General features: G+C 38.8%; 1 protein-coding gene across 1 annotated transcript; it reads right to left on the bottom strand.

The window, feature by feature from the left end:
* Positions 1 to 3,099: 3,099 nt before the first annotated feature.
* SLC5A7 (solute carrier family 5 member 7) lies at positions 3,100 to 23,694 on the bottom strand. Its single transcript, XM_067563533.1, has 8 exons — positions 23,517 to 23,694; positions 16,817 to 16,930; positions 13,134 to 13,289; positions 10,678 to 10,826; positions 9,009 to 9,143; positions 6,786 to 6,939; positions 4,476 to 4,693; positions 3,100 to 3,741 (listed from the first exon to the last, which is right to left on the bottom strand). The coding sequence occupies exons 1-8, from the start codon at positions 23,692 to 23,694 to the stop codon at positions 3,100 to 3,102; spliced, it is 1,746 nt and encodes a 581-aa protein (XP_067419634.1).
* Positions 23,695 to 23,926: the final 232 nt, after the last annotated feature.

Here is a 23,926-nt window from a genome sequence, read left to right as displayed (position 1 = left end):
GTACAGTCCTTCTGCAGTTTCTATGGCTCCCCTCTATGCAAGCACAGAGGTTTGGTCCGTGGATTGGCAGAGTTGCGGAGCCAATGCCCACACCCCAGACTCTCCCTTCCCCCTCTGCTGAGATAGTGATGCCATAGAATAATGTTACTCAGAGAGTGACAGGTGTGAGATCTGCCAATTACATCTGGCTGGGAAAACTTTGAGGGAACCATTTTCCATCAGCGAATGCAGTTCTCTTGAAACTGAAACACTTTTGTGTTGGTTTCACTGAAATTTCATGTTAGGGAGAAACCAGAAATAAAAAGGTTTCGTTATGTTTCAACATTTTTTGGAATGAAACATTTTGATTTTTATTTTGAAGCAACTTTTCATTTTGAATTTTTTAAATTCTGTATTGTAATACAAAATTTAAAAAGTCAACACTGAAATAGTGATTGTGTCGAAGCAAAATGTTTCAATCAAGCAAACAATTTTTTTTTTTTGTAACTTCCTTTAGCTGAGAATTTAGATGTAGTTTGGTTGCATTCCAATTTGGAACAAAACCAGTTTTCAAAGTCTTGGAATCCTTGGTGACATGGAATTTCCATCCTCTGCTCAGCCCTGCCCTCAGTGCAGCTTCATTTCAGTCTGCCCCTATGAACAGCAGATCTGCACTAGTTCTGCTGTGTTCAGGCCTTCCAAGTCCATGGAAGGCATTAGGATTTAGCCCTGAGGGTGAGATTCTGGCTTCCCCTATACAAAGCCAAGGTATCAAGGCTTTGCATGACTGGTTTACAAATGGTTGCCAGATGGAGCCCTCATACACATCCTGGAACTAGGGCACAGGCTGCTAGCACTGGTGTGGTTCATTGTGTCTTCTCATGGGGGGGGGCTTTGCACTAGCAGATCTAAGCTGTGCATCGACCCACTGGTCAAACCCCAGCAACTTGCCTGTCCTCTCTCGTCTCCTTCCCCTTCTATGTGGCCTAATGGATAATGCCACTGTGCATGCAGCAGGTTTTGCATCCCCTAAGTGGTCTGAATCTCCTCGTCCACTCACTCACACAGTAGAAACTCAGCATTTCTACTGTGTATTTGACCTTGCGTGCATTAGAAGGAGATCCTAGTTTTGATCCACACTCCTTAGACCATGACTTTTTTTTTAAATACAGCACTGCAGTTCATATAGTGCACATTCAGAGCTGAGATGCAGTGTTATTTTTTAAATGACTTGTGGAAAAACATTAACATTTCTAAAATGAATTTTATCTACATACATAATATACATACAGAATTAAAACTTCACAAAAGGAGCAAAAATATTTAAGGATCAACTTTGTGAAAGTTATGTTGACACTGAATGCAAAAGTTGATGGCTTCTTCCTTTAGCAGCAAAACTTATTCTTGCATTTTCTGTTCTCTGCTATAATCCATAGTTTCATGTATGTTAATAGGAAATTATTACGGTAAATTCATATTTCCTTATGTTTTGATTAAATTTTACACTTTTCTATCAGATGTTTATTTTACAAGGATCATTGGAGAATTACTGGAGTATAACTCTTCACTGTAGAGCATTTTAGTTGTTTGACCTCCCATTGTGAAGGCCCGGTACCAATGAGAACAGACACAGACATTTAAAATATGGTCAAGTGGCTGCAACTTTATTTGTTCTTAGTTTGCAGTGCCAGGGGACAGAGCAGTAAGAGGCCAATTTCAGTCTGGTGCTGCCTTTTATGGGTGGTGCTCCACCTGCTGACCAATCCAAGTGTTCCAAAGAGGCACTGGAATTGACCAATAGCAGCCCTCCTAATGAAGGAGGACTCCCTTTGGCTGACAACTATCACTGTGCTACCTGTTGGGCATGTGGATTGGCCTTTCCTATTAGTTACCCTGCAATTTGGCATCAGCTTTGCAGGTTGACACCTATGGCTGCCCACATATTTTCGAGCAAACTTTTTCAATAGAAAATTGGGTTTTCAACAAAGTGACACTTTTCACATGTCCACTTTCTACAAAATTTTTTGACTTTTCATAGTAAAATCAAAAAGCCCAAAACAAAAAGAGATTGCATTTTTTATTTGAAAACTTTTTTGTTTTTTTGATGAAAAGTCAAAATTTTCTACAGAACTCCCTCCTCCATCTAGCTCTCTTGACATCCCCTACTATTAATGGTCTCTGAACTGTTACATTGCCACACCATCAGACTGTTTATGCCCAACATTCATTTTGACAATAAGTGAAGAAATTGTTTTTTCCTCACAGCTGCAAAACTGTACTTACTTCAACAAAGCATAAATTCCCATTGCCTCACCCAGAGCTTAATTTTCAACTCAATGTATTGCTTTATTTATTTTTTTTTTTTTATAAACAAGTGCTTTATCCTTTATTGGTGACAGCCAGAAATTAAGGGCATCTATACTGATATACTTTGTATAAGGTTATCTTGCAGATTGTGTAAGATGATAACACCACTTTAAAATAGTGATATCTTTTTTAACCTTTTCTAAGTATAATACATTAAACAGTCCTATAAGGAATTTATTACTAATCACACGTTTAATTCCTTTAGTAGAAATAATAAAATACTAGATGTATTTTTATGAAATTTGTTATAAGAAAAATTGTTAATTATTACTACTTGTTCAAACAACCCAATAATTAGCAATAAATCACGTACAGTAGTGACCATATATTTTCCACTTAGTGCCAATAAAATGTTGTCACTTTAAAATAATGAGCAGTCCATATCATAATCTGACAGATGACTGAATACAGATATCAAGTATCTTGATATACTTGCTGAACTAAATAATTTTCACTGTTTTCTGTTACTTATATTTTGTGTTCTCTATATTTATTAAATTCTGTAGTACCTAAATCTGTTTGTGTGGGGGCATGCGGAATTTATCTTTTGTTTGATGTTCTATAATCCAACGCAGCAAGTTTGATAATAAAGCACAACAGTTTATTTCACAGGCTCCCACTCTCCTAGAAATGATTTAAAGAATTGTGCAGTGGCATTTTATTCCTGGTCCCTGTTTTTTCTTCTGCTAAAATGCCTCTTACCATTCTTCATGGGATACCCTGTTGCATTGCATTTTATGTGAAAGCAGAATTTCATTTTGTGTTGGTCACTAAGTTATCTTCAGCACTGGATAACTCTGGACTTGAATCAATGTCACTGAAGGCATCCTTATTTGTGAAAGTTGAGCTCAGAGTCAGACTGTGCCGAGGGTTCACTGGTGCAAGTTCATTTAATATAATATTGTCACTTTTTACAAGAGTTGTTTTGTCCATGTTTTCTTGACTGTACCTCGCAACAACAGCATCAAGGAAGTCTAATTTTGGTGGCAAAGAACCGCTTTCAAATAAATATTTTGCTAGGTAGGAGACTGCAATATTAGTGAAGAAGGAGGTGAGCATAGCCAGTGTTTTAAATGGGAATCGTTGGATGTATATATGATTTTTATCTGCATAGTAACCAGGATAGAAGATCAAAGGCTGAAGGTAGAGGTATGGCTCTCCTCCAGTAATTCTGAGAATGAGGCCAAACAAATATCCTGCAATGGCACCGTAAGTGTTGGTTCCTTTGATAAATAACACACATAAGAGCTGAGGGAAGATGATGATGTAAACAAGATCAGAACTGAGATACCAGAGCCCATAAACTGACTTAGCCAGCAGTGCCATTGCTGTTGCTGATGCTCCAAAGACCAAAATAGTGATTCGCATGACCCAAACTATTTCTCTGTCTGAAGCCTTAAAAAAAAGAAAAAAGAGAAAATGGTTAGTTTTCTATAGTAATGCATGTATGCCTTTTATTATGAAGAGAGTATACACAAGCCCCTGAAAAATTCAAAGAGCATTTTGCGTGATTCATACATCAAATATTATGCAAGATTTAGCAAGATATACGGCATATAAGAAGAAAAATATTCAAGAGTGTGACTCTCAACTCAAAATTCAGCTTTAGGTGAAAATAGTTTAATACAGTGCACAAGCAAAAGAACAACCACACTGACAGAACTGAATTTTAAAAATAAGCACATCATGAAGCAATAGGAAAATATTGCTCATGTGAGGACATACTTCTTCATTTGCTAAGGGAGGCTTTTAAGCTATTCTGCTCAATTTCAATTTGTCAAATGATTTCTAAGCATTTTTTAAGTTAATCCGTGTTCTGAAAATGTCTTTTATAGCTAATGATTTCATAAAACGTCTACTGACAATAATAATTAGGAACTGTTCAGGTATGCTGCGATATCATGAATAGAACTAAATACAGTTTTGCTAGATGTTACTTCTTCACCTGTGTAATAAATCATAATTACCAAGATTTCTACGATTTTTCGTTTTCTTCATTTAATATAAGAGAAACATTACACATTGTCTTGCTAGAGATAGAAACAATGGAGAACATTTTCAGTGAGAGTTTGAAAGTCTCCCCAAGACCTTGTCATTAAAAAAATTAATACATTGAAATTTAATCTCACATTTTGTCGAAATGAAAGTTGGTAAATGTTTCGCGCAAACATAGAACTCGCTGATAATATTGAAGAGTCAGCTGATGACATCACAGCGGCAGATACTGCCCCAAGGCCAAAGAAAGAAATATAGACAGGACAAAGATATTGAAGCACAATTGGTAAAATCATATCTGCTTCTTGTCTATCTTTGGGGTCTGGGGGACCATACATAGTCTTGTTCCAATCTGTAATAAAAATATATATACATATATATAATTGATTATATAAGATACACATTGATGTCTTTGCCTTTGTGAATAATCAATGATCCAGAGCATAATGTCATGTTTATTCATGATCATTGAGCCTATGCAAACCTTGCCAATTTGAGCTCAAAAGGTTGCAGCAAATTGAAACTAGCTGTTTAGTTTGCAGAGGGTTGGTACCACTTGAGGTTCAGTTGGAGGTGTGGGCTCATTTCAGCCTGAATGATCCAAATATACCTGGCTAAATTTGCTGATTCACAATGAAACTAATGTGGTGTGCTACTGCTTTCCCCACTATCCTCTGCACCCGAAAGAGACCTTCCTTTTTGTTGATGTGTTCTGTTGCAGTGGCCCACAAACCTTTTCTGCTTTCCTGATAGCTTTAGGGTGGCCAGATAGCCTGCTGTCCTCATCTGACGCTTTGAAATCAGTGCACTGGACTATCTCTGTCAATCCTGAGGCTCTTATTTGCCCAATCCAGGAAAGATCTTCCACCCCCAACTTCTCCAAATCATTAACAGCATCACAGGAAAGAGATTCTTGGTGCTGCAGATTACTGTTCTGAATTGACCACTTCCCTGGGCCAGCACTGTGTGTTTCGTCACCAAAACAAGAATTAAGGAAACTGTGTTTTTCTAGCTACTGTGCAGGACAGCATGGTGTATTAAGACCTCAGACTTCCATAGAGACAATAGGAGCAGCTGGCTTTCCTGTTGTTCTATTGCTGAATCGGAGTAGAAGGAAGGAAGGGTCTGGCAAGCCATCTTAAGAAGATATTTCTGTATGGGGGTGCCATGAGCCTGGCCCACTAGACATCAGCAGTTAAATGGGGGTATGGACCTCTTTCAAAGAGAAGGTGGGACTGGGTGACTTAATGAGGAACCCATCTGGTGACGATGGGTGTGTGTGGCCCTGGGCAGAGTTTCAAGTTCATCTGTAATTTTCTCATCTTATTAAATATCCCCACAATGTGTCGCTGAGCTTTCTGGGCATTTAAAACAGACACATATGTAGCTGACAGCTTTCAAATTTGAAAGACAGACTCAATGTGGTGTTAACTATAAATAAGTGGTACCAACAGGGGCTGAACTGGTTGGTCTTTTGGACCAAAAAATTCTGGAGCCAGTTCTTATGAGTTAACTTGGACTTATGCCCAGTGCTGACAATTCAGTGTAGTACTGGTGAGGTATAAGGCTGAGGGGTGATGTGCTATGGAATTAGATGATTCATCTCTTTGCTGACACTATAAATCAAGGCCTATTCTGACTGGAAGTTAAACGTCCCCTGGGACTTTTTCATGAGAACACTCTATTCTTTTGAGCAACCCCTTCCTCAGTGAAACAGGTTTGAGGAACTCATTCAGCAAGGTACTAAAGAATATGTGTAAGTACCTTCCTGAATTAGAGCCTGAATGCCCAGGATATGTGTCAGCTATTGCTAAGCACAGGGTGGCTTTACCTACATAGCCACTGCACAGGTGTTTGAATCAGGAAATATCTTTTTGTTATGTTTGCACAGTGCCTAACAAAATGGGTTCATGATCCATGACTGGGGCTCCTAGGCAATACAAATGCAAATTATATTATTAATAATAAATAACTAATATCAAGATGTAACTCAAACGAAAATATTGTAGCAAGTCTGTAAACAACTTGAAGAGGCAAAATAACTAAATGGCAGCAACAAGGAAAGAATTCCAACTCCAATAGTACAGGATCCTACCACTTGAACAGTAGTAGAATCTCTGTTAGATGGTATTAACAAAAGATTTATGACATACACAGTTAATCTGCTCTGATTCCATCCAATAGAAGTTAGTGTTAGACATTTGCAATAGGTAGTTCATGGGCATATTCCAAAATACATTAAATGTTTACAGCGTTAGATTGAGCTGGAGGAAACTTTGAGTCAGAAGAATGTTCTATACGATTAAATTCAGGTCTATTCTGGTATAAAGAAACTCAGGAAAAGTTTGATGGAATTATCTGGCTGGATTACATTAAACACATGATCTGTAAGGCTTTTCACACATTGATAACAATAGTTGCATTCACTCTGGTCAGTCATTTACCTGTTGATGCTCCTATTGCACCAATGAGTATTGCAGGAAGGGCCATCACAAGACAGCCAAAAGCAGCCAGAAAGGATAATACTTGAGCATACGTGGCAGATGAAGAAGAAAGAACTCGCTGAAAATATGCTTGCCATGGGATTCCTCCCAACATCTGCAAATACAATAAATAACTTCCTATCATATCTGGTTGACTGAAGGTTTTTTTAATACATTTACATACATTGAAATGAGCAACACCAATAATCTGCTCCTATTCAGTGTTACTACCTCAATTATATATATGTATATATAATATTGAAAATGTCAACCAATCACAACCCATAATCATTAAATATTTTCAACCTCTCAAGTAACACTGAAATCTTTATATGTCTAATCACAGCCCTCCTTTTCAGTGCAGGCCATTCCCTTGAACAATTATCATTAATACTTGGCACTTCTGTAGCACCAGTCATCCAAAGATCTCAATGAGCATCACAAATACTTATTAAGACTTACAACAAAGATTAGGAAATATTAACAACTCATTTCATAGATGGGGAATTGACAGACAGAGCACCCTCTTGAAGCCAGCAAGATCTTAGAGAACCCTAGACTTTGAAACAAGCATTTCTTTATTTTCATATGCTTTAGACATTGAAGCCATGCAAAAATATACCATATGATATTCACTCAAATAATTCTTCTAAGCCATACAGACAAAGTAATATCAATGGAAAGTCTGAGAAAGCAGGGGCACAGAATTTTCAAACTATCAGAATGATAGAAAAACAATATTTTCTCTTTTAAAAGTAGTGCGTCTCTTCTTCTATCTCACTGAATAACAGCAATAATGTTTGAGTAAATTTAAAATGATGCAAAAATCTACATTAAAAGTACATTACTAAGCTTGCAAGTCAAGTCTGTCTTGAGAGCAGAGTTTGAATAGTGTTCAAAATATAAGGGATCGGGCCACACATTGAACAAAGAGAAAACAAAATATTAAATAGCTGCTCAGTAACTGAACATCATCCATCCTGTGCACTGAGTGTGGAAGGGGTTTTGTGGAAGAAGTAGTATGTGATCATATAGTTAAAGACCGATATAATGCATACACACAAGGGGATCAAATTAAGGTTGCAAAGGTAACCTTAATTCTGACACTTCTTAACTTTTGAATGTTTAGCTTTGCAGTCTTAAAAGTGTTCTTTTAAGACAATTTTTGTGTGTGCATGTGTTACTTCCTATGTTTTTAAAAAAAGCAAATGGAAAAACAGAAATTCCATCATGTGGACACCCTCATGGGTCATCAGCAGGTTTGGAATCTTTAGATCCGCCAAATAGACCTCTGCCACTTGAGCTAATAGAGTAATAGAGATCCTTCCCCAGCTTGGCCAAATTCATCAGATTTTCGCAGGGATAGCAAAAGTCACATCCCTGGCACACAGGCCATCAAATTCCAAGTCCCTGCTCTAAAGCATGGGGGCACTTGACTTCCCAAAGGAAAGGTTACCAGAATTTTTTAACATGGGCAAAAAAAAATCCCATACTTTTTCTAGCTCCATTCTCTGAAACAGCTGAATGATTGTGGCTGAAATTCTATAAATTAATTAATTAATTAATTCAGCCTGAGTCATTCACCGGGAATGGAAAGTTGTAAGCCCAAAGTTATAAGATGTTCTATATAAACAGAGTGTTATAATGCAAAGTATTGGGCAACCTTAAGAATAAGGGGAGCAAGCAGCCACTCTTCTAACAAATAGATTTTGCAAACATTAAACTCAGTTTCACTCTGGCATGCATCTGTCTGTCTGTGCCTCTATCCATCCATCCAAGGTTTTCTAACTCACCTACAACTGTGACATCCTTAATCTGATGTCTATAATATTTATTGCCTCCTACAATATAGTTCTCTGGCAAGAATGTCATCTGATAAATCTTAAAACCCTATTCTCTTCCTTAATTTTAGCTAGATCAACTCTTTTATCTAAATAATATTTAACTGCTTTGCTAATGGCCCTCCACTTCAGTTACTGTGTTGCTATATTCTATTGAAATTTCACTGAAATCAGTTGACTGTCAGGATATATCTGGTATATTCGGCAGCAGTCAAGAAGTTAAAAATCTCCATGCACAGTTTACTGGCAACTTTTATTTAACCACTTTACATTTACACATGTCACGTGGCAATCCACTCTGAATGATTAAATGCTTTATTCTCTCATGCAAACCATTACTTACCAGTAAAAAGAAATTGTCAAGCCACGAGTAGACATCGAGTGTGTCAATGGATCCAAGCCAAGACTCTTCTTGCGCAGCTGTGAATCCAATGTTTTTAACTGCAGGATGTGACATTGCAAAAGGAACACTGATCCACTATAACCAAAGAGTGACATTTTATTGAATGTAACCATCTGTGCAAAACTTATGAAATTATTGTATGAAAAATGTTAGTCGGTATTTTTCTTCTTACTGTGTGCTTTAGTTCAAATATCAAGTTTAAGCACAAGAGAACCAAATTCCCTGCTGGCGTAACTTCACTGAAGTCCATAGAGTTATGCCAGTGGAGAGTTTGGCACAAAAGGTAGGTACACATAAAAACCAAATGTAGTTAGATAAGAGGGAATTATGCTATAAATCAATGTGTCCCAAACTTTTGAAAGCTGAGCCTCCTTCAGGAAAATGAAAGCAACCACATGTCCCGGCTATTGGAGCAGGGACTTGAAATTTGGCAAGGCGGGCTGGTGTTTGCCCCAGGGATGTGCCTTGTCCTTCCCCCATGAAAATCTGCCCAAATTTGGTCAAGTGCTAAGCTTTAGAAAAATCACAATACATACCACAATACGTACCACAATATGTACACACACGTACCACAATACATACACACAAGGGTTCCAAATGAAGGTTGCAAAGGTAGCTTTAATTCTGGCATTTCCTAAGTACTGAATGTTTGATTTTACAACCTTAATAATGTTCTTTTAATGTAACTGTTGTATGTACCATACACACGTACAATGATAAAGGATGGATTATTTGCTGTGTCCAGTTTATATTGGGCAGAACAGAAGGGGAGAGGTTTATCAGTAAATTCAGTAATGGATCCATGATTCTCTGCCCTAATCCTGAACTGCTGCATACTTTAGGGCAGTATAGATACTGCTCTGAAATGTGCCTGAAGGCTATGGTGCCCTTGGGGCCATATGCCAACTGGGGATTTCTGGAGCAGTTCCCCCTCTGGCAACTCACCTTCCTTGCACTTCTTCACCCTCTGAGCCACACGCTGCTGGGAGGGAGGTGAAGGAGCTGGCTCCAGAAGTTCTGGGCCATCTGGGACTCCCCCATACCAGGTGTATCTACAGCTGAGGAGTTACAAGAGGTTTTGCACTGGTGGTTCAAAGGGATGTAATGATCCAGAGAATAGTGTCCTGTGTCACTATTTCCAACTCCTACACTTCATCAGTGCATGAGCACACTGGCACAAATCCAGCTCTGTGCTCACTGAGGTCCCTCTGGCAGCAAACTGGAGTAGTTCTGCTGTGCAGGCTGGATTTGGAGGCTTTGCATGAGGAAGAGGGGGCAGGACTGGTTGGTTATGGGACAGGTGTATGGATCCAGTGCTGTGAGAATCTTTCAAGTCTCGTCTGAGCAGAAGCTCTTTGAGTCTGTGGAAGGCTACTTCATACTGCCATTAGGCTGATGTAATGTTGTCTCTGCAGAACAACTCTGTGCTGCAGCATGGTGAGGGGAAGGATTTCTTCTCCCCCCTCCCAGTGACCATACACAGTTCCCAATCCGCAATTTAGGCTGGGCACCAAGCCTCTGGATGTGGCCCATTTTCCAGAGCAAGACCACTATGCTTAGGAAAACAAAACAAAACAAAAGAACCCGAAATATAAATTAGCAAGCTCACCAGCCCCAGGAAGATGCAGAAGAGCTGAACCACATCGGTATAGGCCACTGAGTATAGTCCACCCACCAGAGTGTACAAAATTGCAATCAGGGCAGAAACAACAACTGAAATATTGACATTAATATCAATTATCACACTTATGGTGGCACCTGTGGAGGAAAACAAAAGGCTTTAGCTATTCTGCTCTCTTCAGTCTCCTTTCAGAAGGCACAAGCCAGTTTCAGATATGTCACATTCTGCAAAATAAAGCTATAGTTTGCTTTCTTTGGCCTGTTTTTTGCCTTTAAGATCCAGTCGATAGTAAAGAGTGGTGTGGCCCAGTGGATGATGGGGCATAGCGGAGCCTCCCCTCCCTGTCCTGCCTATACACCTCCCCTTACAGTGGAGGATGGAGGAATGGCTGGGGCAAGAGGGCAGAAGAGGTATCTTCACTGGATTTATACCAGTGGATGATTTCCCTGCACAGGAGGAAGTCTCCATCCATCTTCTTCAACTGCTTTAAGGCCACTTTGAGCTGCTTATGGGGGTGGGGGGACAATTTGGCCAGCCTTCTGTATTTCCAGATGTTATGTATATGGATGTTACTCTAGAAATTAATTGCTTTTGCAGTAATGGTTAAATATCCCTTATTTATGGAGAATAAATCATTAACATTAATTCAAAGAGTAAATCTCAAGAAAGCAATTAATATATTTTCCTTAGATGAAAAAAACAAACCAGTCTCACATGACTGCATCCCTTATAACTCATTTAAAAAACCCTTCCCCTGCTAATTGCAGAATGTTTAATTTAAACCATCATAGTGACTTGCAGGTGTTCCATCTCTGCTGTATGTCACCATTAAGAAGGTCCATGTGCACCCACAGTTGGAAAAGACCTAGCAGTACAGCTCCTGCCGAGGCTGTGTTGTCTTAGGGCTTCTGGGGAATAGTGGGGGCATGCTGTGCTTCACAGATGCCTTCAGAGACCTTCCAAGATTCACAGGTTGGGGGATGGACCCACAGACCTTTCTGAGGCTGCTACAAATCCTACCCCTCCCTTTCTTCCACGTGAAGTAGTATGAGGATATTCAGAGTAAAAGCTTATGGTGGTTCTATTCCCCATAGTGGATATGACCTGCATAGGGGAGAAGTAAATTTGGGAGTGCAAAATGGTTGACTTTGTTCATGTAGGAACTCAAATGGAGAAACCACTCAAATTTGCAGTCTTTAATTGCCACTTGTTAATATAACATGCTAGAAAGGCATTCACAATACTTACTTTCTTGCTTTGAAATACCACATAAAGCCTTCTAAAAAATCAATTGATCTTCATTCAAAAAGAAAGAACATTTTAAATTCTCAGAAAGTTCTTCAAGTCATTCAGTTCCCATCACCTCAGCAGGCAGTTTGCTCTCAGATTCTTAAGGATCTTGTGATGAAATTATGGAGAACAAGTTCCCCAGTGCTTTGCAGTTAATCAGAGCACAGTTGGAAAGAAGCTTTAAATTTTATTTTTTGTTTAAAAAAAGATTGCACTGTAGAGCAGCACTATACATGTACTCTCTGTGTATTTCTTGGTTTGAGTCAAGACAACTAACGGTGATTTAACTCAAGGGTTTCTTTCCATTTTTGAATAATAGCAAAATTCAAGTCTGTAACAGGGATGGGAGAATGATGTGGTGATTTTCTGCATGCAAATATTAATCTTCTTTTATGAGCCATGTTTTCATTAGTTCCCTGAATCATTTTTGAAGCCTAAGAATTTTCTTTTTCCAAATACAGATGCATTCTGAGTTTAACAAGATTTAGATTAATTAATCAGTCACAGCTTTGCTTCTGTTCTATGGTCCATTAAAATTGTTTTACAGCTAAGTCTCCTACAATGGTCAAATGCTAAGGATTATACCATTTATATGCACTATCAAAAATGTTGCATGACTCTCTTCTGTCTTTGAAGGCTATTATTGCTGGTTATGATCTTCAGGCTCTCAACAAAAATTGTCATAATAATATAGAGGAGTACAACAACAAGAGTTCTGTGGCACCTTAAAGACTAACAAATTTATTTGGGCATCAGCTTTTGTGGGCAGAAACCCACTTGGTCAGATGCATAGAGGAGTACATCTTCAATTAGAACGGAATCACTCAAATCCTATTATAGCTGAAGAAAGTTGTGTAGCTAAAGCTTTTCAGTGCTGCTTGAAAACACACCCTTCACATGTGACTGAAAAAAAAATGCCTTGCACCGCTTTAAACTATACTGAGATAATCAAGGTTCTGATAATCGGGTATCTATAGACCAAGGCAACCGTCCTTTTCCAAACTGTTTGGCCAGGGCAGCGAGCATTTTAAATTAGTCTCTGGATTCAGGGGTTGTTTTTGAAGTGGTGCTATTTTTATGCATTTGTATGCATTTTTGATTTTTTAAAAGTCCCTCTGGACAGTGAACTAATGTTTTTACTGCTGATCCCTTACCTAATGCAGAGAAGATGGCTGCGGCCCAAAACATCTCTCCCATTAGAGCCGGTATAAACAGCAGCCCTCCCATTCTTTTTCCATAAAGCTGTTGAAATGGGTCTAACATGGTGACGTAGCCTTTGGAACGCATGGGTTTTGCGAAAAATAGACCACCTGAAAAGTTAAATAACAGAAAATGCCAACGTTAGTGGAGAAATGCATTTACCGTCATTAAAACACTGCTGGTTTTCACAGGTGTAAATGTTTCAGTGGTCTGGTATTTTTAGAGAAATCAGTGTGATTAAAAGGAAAGGGTTTTTCATGTAAAGAAAGCAGCAGTTCAAAGAGCAGGATACAAATGAATTAAAATCATTAAACACTCCTTACCCCAGTGATTCCCAATCTTTTTGGCTCAAGGGCCGGAGATATAATTTTTACATCTCTGAAGGGCCATCAGTCTCTGCCAAAAGCTGCCCTCCCCCACCCCCGCAGCCAACAGAAGGAGTTCAGCGAGGAGGCCGTCTTTTCACTGATCTCCCGTTCCCCTGCTGCAACAGGGAAACTGCACGCGTCCTGTAGTCCCGTGAGCTTTACCTGGGTCCCTAGGCAGTGGCTCCCTTCTGCAGCCAGAGAGACGGGAGATCAGTGCTCCCCTCCCTCTGGCTCCAGCAGGGACCCAGCACATAGGGACCCAGGTGGAGCACTTTGCCATGCTCCCTGCTACAGCCAGAGGTAGGGGAGCGCTGATCTCCCATCCCATTGGCTGCAACAAGGAGCCTGCATCGGTCTTGTAGCCCCGCAGAAATGCACTCCGCCTGTGTCCTTAGTCAGTGGCTCCCTTCCACAACGAGCAGGAGGGGAGCGGCGGGCCACATTGAAAGACTCTGTGGGCCACTTCTGGCCCCCGGGGCACAGGTTGGGAAGCACTGCTCTACCGTATGTACATACACAACACTAACATGCATGGTCTGATCATGAATAACAAAGCATGGATTTGTAAGGCTCTGTGATTTATAGCATTCAACCTGCTGTGTGTGCTGCTCAGTAGATTTTCATCTAATGTAAAGGCACTTAGCTTGGGGTCCGCATATTGGAACAGCACTGCAGATTTTTTTTTTTTTTGGCACAAATTGTAATTAGTTATGTAGTTGTCCAACGTCCCACTATCTCACACTGCACCAGAAACAGAAATCGGTACTCAAATGACTGTGGGTCTGGTTCTTTCTACTCTGTTAATCTAGCTTTATGGCTGCATAGCCCTAGTAAAAGTCAATGGAGTTCCACCAGCGTAAAAGTGGTGTAATGCAATGGAGACTCAGGACCCATATAAACTAAGACTCCAACCTGCCCCCACTACAGTCTATTGCAAAATGTCCATTGTCTGTAATGGCTGTAGGATTGGGCCCTTAGTAAATGCTTCCTGCTTTAACCATCTAAGATACTCCATCTTCAGAAGATTTCGCATATTTCTTCAATTTTCCCTACATCAGAGTCCCTGCCTGTACTTTATAAGGGTTCTGGAATAACTTACTAATCATGCACAAGTGATATATTTTTGTATTACATAAATAGTTGCATGTTTTGGCTGAGTGCAAAAAGCTACAAGCAGCCTTTCTGCCGTTCTTGCATTGTTCATGAATCGTATATCTCTTCTACCTGTCTGATCATATCGCTGCTTTTCTAGGGTGGTACAAGGGGATTTGCGAGTGGAACAAGAGGGGTAATAAGATGATATCAAGAAAGAGAAAATGTAGGCTGACTATCAGGAAAACTGGGGGAATCTATTGGGCTATTGATTTGTCCCCTGCTTCCCCAAAATAAATGGGGCAAGCTCCGTCACTTATACCATGGAATACTGACCTGTATGAAACACTAGAAAATGGAGTGCACAAAAGAGAAGGGAAGTGGCAGGTAGATCAACTCAATCACAGGTCCTTTCTGTTTCTAATTGATATGATTTTTCCACCCAACCATTTATATATACATTTTAGATTTATTTTATAAACAACCCCCACTATGTATGTACTTCTAATGAAATGGTTCCCCAGCTGTGGTCTCCAGGGAGCTCTCTGGTCCCATGGAGCTGGCTTTCCTTTTTTCCCCCTCAGCTGTTTCTCTAGGTTTTATCATGTCCACGAAGAGCATGGGCATCTGTAAAAACAACTGAAAATGAGGAAACAGCCAAATTGCCCTCACTAGTGGTTGTTGCTACACAAGGCCCGGTCCTACAACAAGAGCCGCACAGACAGATCCCAGCACCCACATGAGCCCTGTGGAGTTCCTTAGGTCTCCATGCAGGGGTCTGCATAGGCCATAATCCTGCAAGAAGAACTAACAAGAGTGAAGGAAACAGGATCTATTCTCAGGGACTGGAGCCATGAGTGGAACTGGAGCAGGTATCCCGATGAGCCAGACAGGAATGGCCAACATGAGAAAGGATGGAGTTTACCAAACATTATGTCTAAGAGGGGAACAGGGTTAGGGACTGGAAAGCATATCCAGGACAGCAAGGAAGGGGAAGGATGTATAGACTGAGATGAGGAAAAGAGGCAGAAAAGCATCAGCAGGGAGACAAAGGAACAGAATAGATGTGAAGGGCTATGAAGAGCCAAAGAAGACAGTGGGATCCATTTTTATCAGAAAGGACAAAACACTTAGCACATTAACAAGAGCTAACAGTAAATACATACATTCCTGATAGTATTTTTCCATTTAAACAATTGCTGTAGCTGACCAGAGATGTCATGTTACATAATCAGATGATCACACATCAGTCAGGAGTTAGTCTATGCCATTGTGCATGGGGAGGAAGGAGATTCACAGACAATAGCTTCATTAGGAGGTGCTCCACCTTGTGAAGAAGTCTGAGCACCCCTGTTCTACGAGTTTTACTTTCTTTAATATTTTTAAAATAAAAAAAAGGAATTGTGATGTCAGACCAACTCCCTTTTGTGCAAATAAAATATACTATGTCCATTTAAAACAATTGTAAGACTATATTTATAAAGTCAGAGGTACTGTATTTAAAAAAAACCTATTACATTGCCAATATTTTATAACTTACATACAGCAGCCATTCAGTGTAAGCCTCCTAATTTTGGTATATCACTTTGGCTTTCATTCTACATTTGAGGGGAAGGATGGTCCATTGTTTAGGGCACTAGCCTAGGAGTCAGGACCCTTCAATTCAATTCCTTGCTCTGCCACAGCCTTCCTGTGTGACCTTGAGCACATCCCTTAGCCTCTCTGTGCCTCAGGTCTCACCCTGTAAAATGTTGATAACAGCACTTCGCTACCTCAAAGGGGTTATTGTAAGATAAACATATTCAAGTTTGCGAGGTTCTCAGATACTAGGGTGATGAGGGACATATATCGTACTTTTCACAGACAGATTTGAAAGAAACTAAATCTAATTAAAATAAAAGCTTTATGTTACTGTCATAGTCCACTAATGTGTTCAGAAGGGTTAACCTCTGGGTGTCAAAGGAATTCTTTGTGATTTAAGATATCAAATTATTTCCAGTAATTAGTAATGCATTAGTTGCCTTTTTAAAGGCCGGATTGAAAGCTCATTAAAGTCACTGGAAGGACTCCCATTAATTTTAATGGCCTTTGCATCAGGCCCTAATTGTGGGGTTCCAATAACTATTTTAACATCAATATTTTTTAAAGAATTGAGAGACTAATTTATGTTTGCTTACCTACAACCAGACTAAGGGAATATCCAATGGGCGCCTGTGCCCAAGCCAGCCCATAGCCTGGGACATACACAGCTTCTGCTGTCCCATTGATGTAGCCTCCTCCAACCCAGGTGGCTGAAAAAGAAGAGGCGGAACTGAAAACATGAATCCTATTTTGATGGTCAACATTTATCATAACGTCTGATCATAACGTCAACTATATGCTGAACTCAACTCAGAAAATTCTTAACGCTTAAATTTAGCAAGAGTTTAATCAAAGATTGAGTCAATTTTCAGTTACACAAATGCCATTTTTTTAAAAATTAGAGCTGTGGTGGGCATGTCCATCAACCAAATGTTTAGTCTTTGTGACATCTGTATTTAAACTTCCTAAAGATATATTCCTGAACTGAGCTGTGCTGTCTGTAAAGGTCCTGCTTTCATTCCAATGAAGAACTGCAACATTTGTGATCTTCCCAACTGCTGGAAGCTAATGCACTCATTCGGTCTCTGGTGGCAGATTGCCAGACCTGGGAGGCTGAGGACCGAGACTAAGTCTCAAATGCAGATCTCACACGCAGAAGTGCATTGTAATTAGATCTGGGCAAATAATTCGTAACAAATAATTGCAGTGAATATGATTTCTTTTCCTGTTTGCAGATTGTCTGCAAATAAATCTTGATTTTCTCTAATGTATTTGTTAGCTCCAGATATTCGCTGAATAATGTTTATGAATTAATACTTCAGTCTGTAGTTTGTTCATAGGCAGTGCATTACAAGTGTTAGATTTTTGAAATGCAAAACCTGAGCTGTTTGGATTGGACACAGAGGACACAAGATTTTGATCTAATTCCCTGATTAGATGAGGAGGAATGTAACTCTTTGCATCATACTTCCAGTGTAAAATCTTGTGATTCTAAATTAGAAATTCACTTTCTATGAGTATTCTGCAATACGCTTCTAGCAGTCACTGTTTCTACAAAAATTAATGCCAATAAACTCATTTGTTAGAATATTTGAGGAAACAAAGACAAATGAGGGGTGAAGACAGATGAAACAATTTATTTAAAAGTTTTAATAAACTTTTATGGGAGATTGTTTACAGTACTGTCTCCACACTTCTGTAATAATATCACTCAACCATAAAGCGGATCCAAATTGCAGGTTGGTTTTTTAATTTTGAAGCTAAATCTTGTACCTTTCCATAGGCTAAGGAACAAAACAAACAGTATGATTCAAACTACAAAGAGAAATAAGGAATATCTTCTACTCTGCATTCATAATCATAGCCCTGGTCCACAGTGCAGCTGCAAATCTTCGTGAGAGATGTGTTTGGGATAGCAGCGGCAGGTCTGCTCCTGGTAGGAGTGGCCAAATCCTTCTGCCTGTGATCCTGCTCTTATCAGTGGACATCTTGGTAGCTTGCCAAGATTTATTGCACAACACACAGATACTGGCGATTTTAATAATGCATGCCCAGATATCAAGAGATAGGAAGAGCACTCATACTGTTAGTGATGCCTGTCACCAGGACCCAGCATTACAGAATCTCTGACATACTGCTCATATTATAGGCTTTTGTGTCCACTGCCAGGGATGGGTGAAAAGGCTGGAGAAAACATGATGCAGTCTAATTTGGTTCTCCAGTGTCCAGACGTGCCTGTGATGGGTATTCCTAGCTGTATGTTAAGTAGTGTATAGTAGTGGGATTGGTTTGCAGTGCCTAGATACTACTATAGTAATGACTACATTGAAAATGCTTAGTTGGATGTATGGATGTTACCTTCTTCACTAGGAAAGGTGTGGACATGGAATCTGTAGAGTTGTGCCCAGGACTCAAAGTCAGAGGCTGGAATAACTTGTTGACTGAGTCAGATCAATCACACCAAGCACTGCTTGCATTTGGGATGTGGAGTAAGAAGCCAGGACCCCTGACTTTCTTATTCCAATCCACCCACTTTCCTTCCCATGCTGCTTAGGCATTTTATACCTGCTATAAACCATATAGGAGGATGTATTATCAGGATTCTGAATGCACAGAAGGGATTATTTTGTACAGCACAGCCTATTTGACCCAGAAATACTGACCGGCATCCTTAGTACCAGACTGAGCTTTTATTATTTTTATTTGATTTATCATATCCTATATAAATAAGACTTAAAAATTCAGAGGTGCTGTTTCATATATATTAGCACGTTCCTAATGGGATACTCTCTCATGTTAGGAAAGAACTGCTGGGTTTCATGGTCATTTTGGTCTCCTCCCCTCACAAAATTGCTCATGCAGTAACACTCCTTTACATACATGGTTGCCTATATTAAGAGCAATATATTAAGCAATCATTATATTGCTCTTTCTGATATTTAGAATGCCCTAACAATGGCCCAGAGCATCTCCTGCCATGGATATACCAGAGGATCTCTTAATAGACCTTTTCCTGAACCATTCCATAGGGATGGTGTTAGTTTTTACCATCTTCCTGCATGAACAGGGAGTTCTGCCCCCAGAACCAGAAGATCTCTGAGATCTGTGCAAACCTCAGGAAATACGCAAAAGGCCCAGCATTTCATACTCACTTAGGATATTGCCTCTCTCACTGCCTTAACTATAATTAGAGAAGGTGCTTCGTTGGGAGCAACCTCAGTGTGTAAGAGAGAAAGACTGCTGATAGGACATCCTCCATGGAAGCACCATAACTTTCCACTTTTATCTGAAATAGCCCAAACTGGTTAATTTTCATTGAATGTTGCAGAGCCCATTTACTTTCCCAGTCTTTTGGGAGGACGGGTTGCACCAAGGGGTGGTATTTGTGGATAGGGTGGAATATTGTTCAGTACTAATTTTTTGGTTGGTCCATTTCTGGATTTGGGGGTGAGGAGTGGCTTCTAATTATATTTTTACTTGCAAGACTGTCCTTTAAACATCTGTTGAAAGAACCTAGAGCATTGGGAAGGTGCTCTTTTAGGAATTCATACATCATAATAAATAAATGAATAAATAAGAACTGTAATGTTTGGGATGACATAAGGATGGAGTTTCATCCTTAGATGTGTATTTTCTGGTACTTAGTTTTGCTAAGCCACACTTTTAAGTTATTTTAATGTAGTCATTGTGTGATATTCCTTTTTTAAACAAGCCAGTCAAAGGTAATAAAAAACTAGTGATCTATAGAATCATTCACATATGGGAGACTATTTTAATCTTTTATATACCTACACTTTGGATGAAACACAGACAACACCAACTTTCCATTTTAAATTTACACTGTGAGTAATGTTATAGATTATGCACATGCTAGTGATGTGGAGTCAAATTCTGCTCCTGGTTCAGATGAGGAACACAGAACCTCATGATAAATGATCCTTCCCCAACAATATATATGACTATACTGGATTTTTCAAGTAGTTACGCAGATAGAAAACCAGCTAGCAGTTCTTTATAAAACAGTCTGCTGACTGATGACTCAAATTGTTATCCCGCTAATCAGATTTTGTAAAACAAAATTACTGATCAGACAAGCAGCATATTGATAATTTTTCATTGTTTAAGAATATGTAGCGCTCTCTGTGACTAAAATGAAAACCAGTGTTAGAGGATCATTATTATCGTGACTCCATTTGGAGCACTATTGTCAGGCTTTGGCTGCATTTTGATTAAACAGCTCCTAGTGTTTTCCCCAGGGTTTAATCTCAACCATAAGCATTTATGGTGGGCTGAAATTTGCCACAGATCTCATCTCTGAGGTAATTTTTTAAATAAATAAAATGCTAATGATCTGTTCATATTCAACTATATACATGTAAAAATGATATATGAATTAAAGGCACATTTTGTTCTTCAATAAATCTTAAACAATTTTAAAATGAAATTTTGTGATTTGTCCATAATTCAGTCTTCTAATTCTTTGTATTTTGAGAACAGCAGATATGTTCAGCTTTGAACCATTTTGTGTTAAAACATATTATTTACTTTTAAATACAACGGTTTCTTAAGAAACATAACATACATTTGGAATTTCCCCATTGACGTTATTTGTTGGGTTTATACATTTTATAAACTGTCTAAATGCTTATTTACAAAATAAATTGGAATGACTCTAAGGGTCTGACCTCACTCCCATTGAAGTCGATCCAAAAATTCCCATAGACTTCAGAACTGGGTCGTAAATTTGATATTAAAATCAATGTGCTCTGTCCTGCCACCCTCGTGCTGAGTAACACCTTACCCTAGGAGTCACTCTTTTGAATTCACTGGTACTACTTGTGGAGAAAGGTACTGTTCAGCAGGAGTCAAGGTGGCAGAATTGGACCCTATCTAGTAAATACAAGTAAAAAGGAAGTTTTAATATTTTAAAGTTTTTTTTATTCCTAAATGTTTGTGCTGGGGTATGCTCTGATGGTCAATAAACAGTTTTTCATTTACATTCTCATTTACATGACAGGCTTTGTTTTTGAATTAGCATTTAAACAATTAAGGGCGTTAATGGTATATATTTATGTTTGAATAATATTCCTAAAACTAAGGAATTTCAAAACTCAAACTAAGACACTTCCCTTTAACTTATTCTACCTGGATATCACAATATACTACCCAAAAATCAAAATTCCCCATTGTTTGGAAACATCAAAATACCAAGGCATAACCAGACATTTTAGTATATATTATTGTTGATTATCACCTACATTTAAAAATTGCCTTTCGCTCCGGCTTTACAAGCTATGCAACTCAGAAAGAGCAATCATCTGAAGACTTAGGCCCTGATTCTACAAAAATATATAAACACCATAAATTTATGCACTGTGGGTAGTGCCACTGAATTTAGTGTGAGACTAACTTCATGAATGGTTGGAAGTCCCACATTAACTTCAATGGTACTACTCACAGTCTATAAAGTTAAGCATGTGCATCAGTCTTTAGATGATTGGACCTTACACCATACGGTACATGGGATTTTTACCTGAGCAAAGACATCAGGACTGGGCCCTATATACATATAGGAAACATCACCAGCTGAGCTGACCAGAGGATGACAATTCCGTTTTGTGGCAACTTTTGAGGTTTCAAAAAAAAAATTGTTTTTGTTCTTCCTTTGTTTTGGGAAAAAACTTTTTGAATGTTTTCATGATAATGGCATTGTGTCAGGATGATGTATGTGGCTTTCTGGTCAGGACTGGTCGTGACAGACCGAGGTTCAAGTCCCTGCTCTGCCTGATTCAGAGCAAGGTTTTTCATCCCAAATCAGGCAAAGCAGGGATTTGTACCTGGTTCCCCCATATCTGAGGCCTAACCACCAGCCCCCTTTTCAACAAAATTTTTTTTAGAGGTTTTGTTTTCATTCCAGGGTAGAAGTAAAACAAATTTTGAAATGTTAGGAGTTGCTGCAAAATGAAATCTTCATCCTCCAATCACCTCTACTGGTGACGTGCCTCATTTTGGCGAAAATGGTCTGATCAGAGCTAGTCACCAGTGACATCTAGCCACTTTTGAATGGAGAGGTTGCAGTTCACTGAACAACGGGCACACACTACACTATACAATAGATGAGGGAAGGACGTAGAGTTTTAGCCTTGATTCAGAATCTATTGGCTTTAAATAACATGCTTAACAGTGTTCCTAACCGACAGCCAAATTTGCAGTGCTTAAGTGAGCAATACTCCTATTGCAGTCAGTGGAATTTTGCTTGATTAAGGAGCACATAATTTTGCCCTTTGTTTTTATGAGTCTCTTCCTTAACTCTGAAGCTGGGAAGACAGCACAAGAAAGAAACTGAAATCGAATCTAATCAATCTAATTTGGAGGTGTAACAGCTTCATGTTGGAAATGCATTAAGAATATCACAAATGTGAGGGATTCTAAAACAAAATGTCAGGAAAAAGATCAGGTCAGTTCAGTTTGTATACAATGTAATTTTGTACAAATTAGATAAAGCATCTGTAAATACTTGTAATTTAGGGCTGGATTATGGTGCTTTTACTCACACTGCTGGAGAGTTACTCACACAAGTAACCCCATTGTCTTCAGTTGGTCCAGTTGTTCTCTCAGACACTCTAGTGCACCCTCTGAGTCTCAGAGGTTGCGCTGGCATGATTGAAAGTAGAACTCAATCTTCTCCTAAACTCTGCTAATATTAATATGCACAATACAATATTAAATCATTTTGCCAAACTATGGCAAAATAGGCCAAAATAATCCCTCATGTAATTCTGTTGAAATCAGTGGAGTTAAATTTGGGGTAAATTTGGCCCAGTGCATCAAAAACGATCTTTGTTGCAGCATATTTTCCCATTTCTTTCTCCATTTAAAGTTTTTTCTCTCCTAAAAAATATCACTGACCCACAAGTTTGGAATGCTATAGTAAAAATAAAATGTATATTCACTCCACTGAAAAATTTTGATGACTTTTTTTCTATCAAAAATCATTATGGCCAAAAACTTTTCTATTTTACTGACTAATACGGCATCAATGCAAAATAAATAGAATTAATTCTTCCTTTAGAATATTATAATTATTATTTAAATGTCTGGTACATTTACTTATTTATTAAACAAATATAATATCAATCAAACAAAAACTATCCAGCTTAAATCATGACTGTGCATTGAAATTAAGTTTTCTTTTCTCCACATTATTCAAAACACAATATTGCCTGTATTTTTTATTCACATGAAAGAAAGAATGAGATGCTATGTTTCAGGTATAAAAAAGAGTGTTCATCATACCGGTCATCGTAAATCCACCAACAAGTAAGCCTATATCTCTTCCACCGACTATAATAGCTTCTCTGCGATCTCCATCGCTGCCACTATTTTTGGTTTTCCAGGCAGCCCATATTCCAACAAACAGGATTGCCAGATAGAATACAATTATAGCTACTAGCCCCTCCACATGGAAAGCCATGTCGAAATCACGATTGTTCCCCGGATTGCTATTTCATTAAGACCTCTGGAGAGAATGCAATAATACATTATACATTTGATAAAAGCAAACCAAATAAATCAGACATGGTATGAGATCAGTTAGAACCAGAATATGAAGAAAACTCTGTGGTTCATCAAAGAGATTATACGGATTATTTTATTAAATGGTTATTTCAGATGTAACCAGCAATAATAAGAGTTGTGTTTAAAAC

The sequence above is a fragment of the Emydura macquarii genome, unplaced genomic scaffold (assembly GCF_026122565.2).
Source record: "Emydura macquarii macquarii isolate MOO-44397 ecotype Brisbane River unplaced genomic scaffold, CSIRO-AGI_Emac_v2 contig_2531, whole genome shotgun sequence".
NCBI lineage: Eukaryota > Metazoa > Chordata > Testudines > Chelidae > Emydura > Emydura macquarii.
Note: the sequence above shows the minus strand (reverse complement) of the source record. Positions and strands in the feature narration are given on the sequence as shown.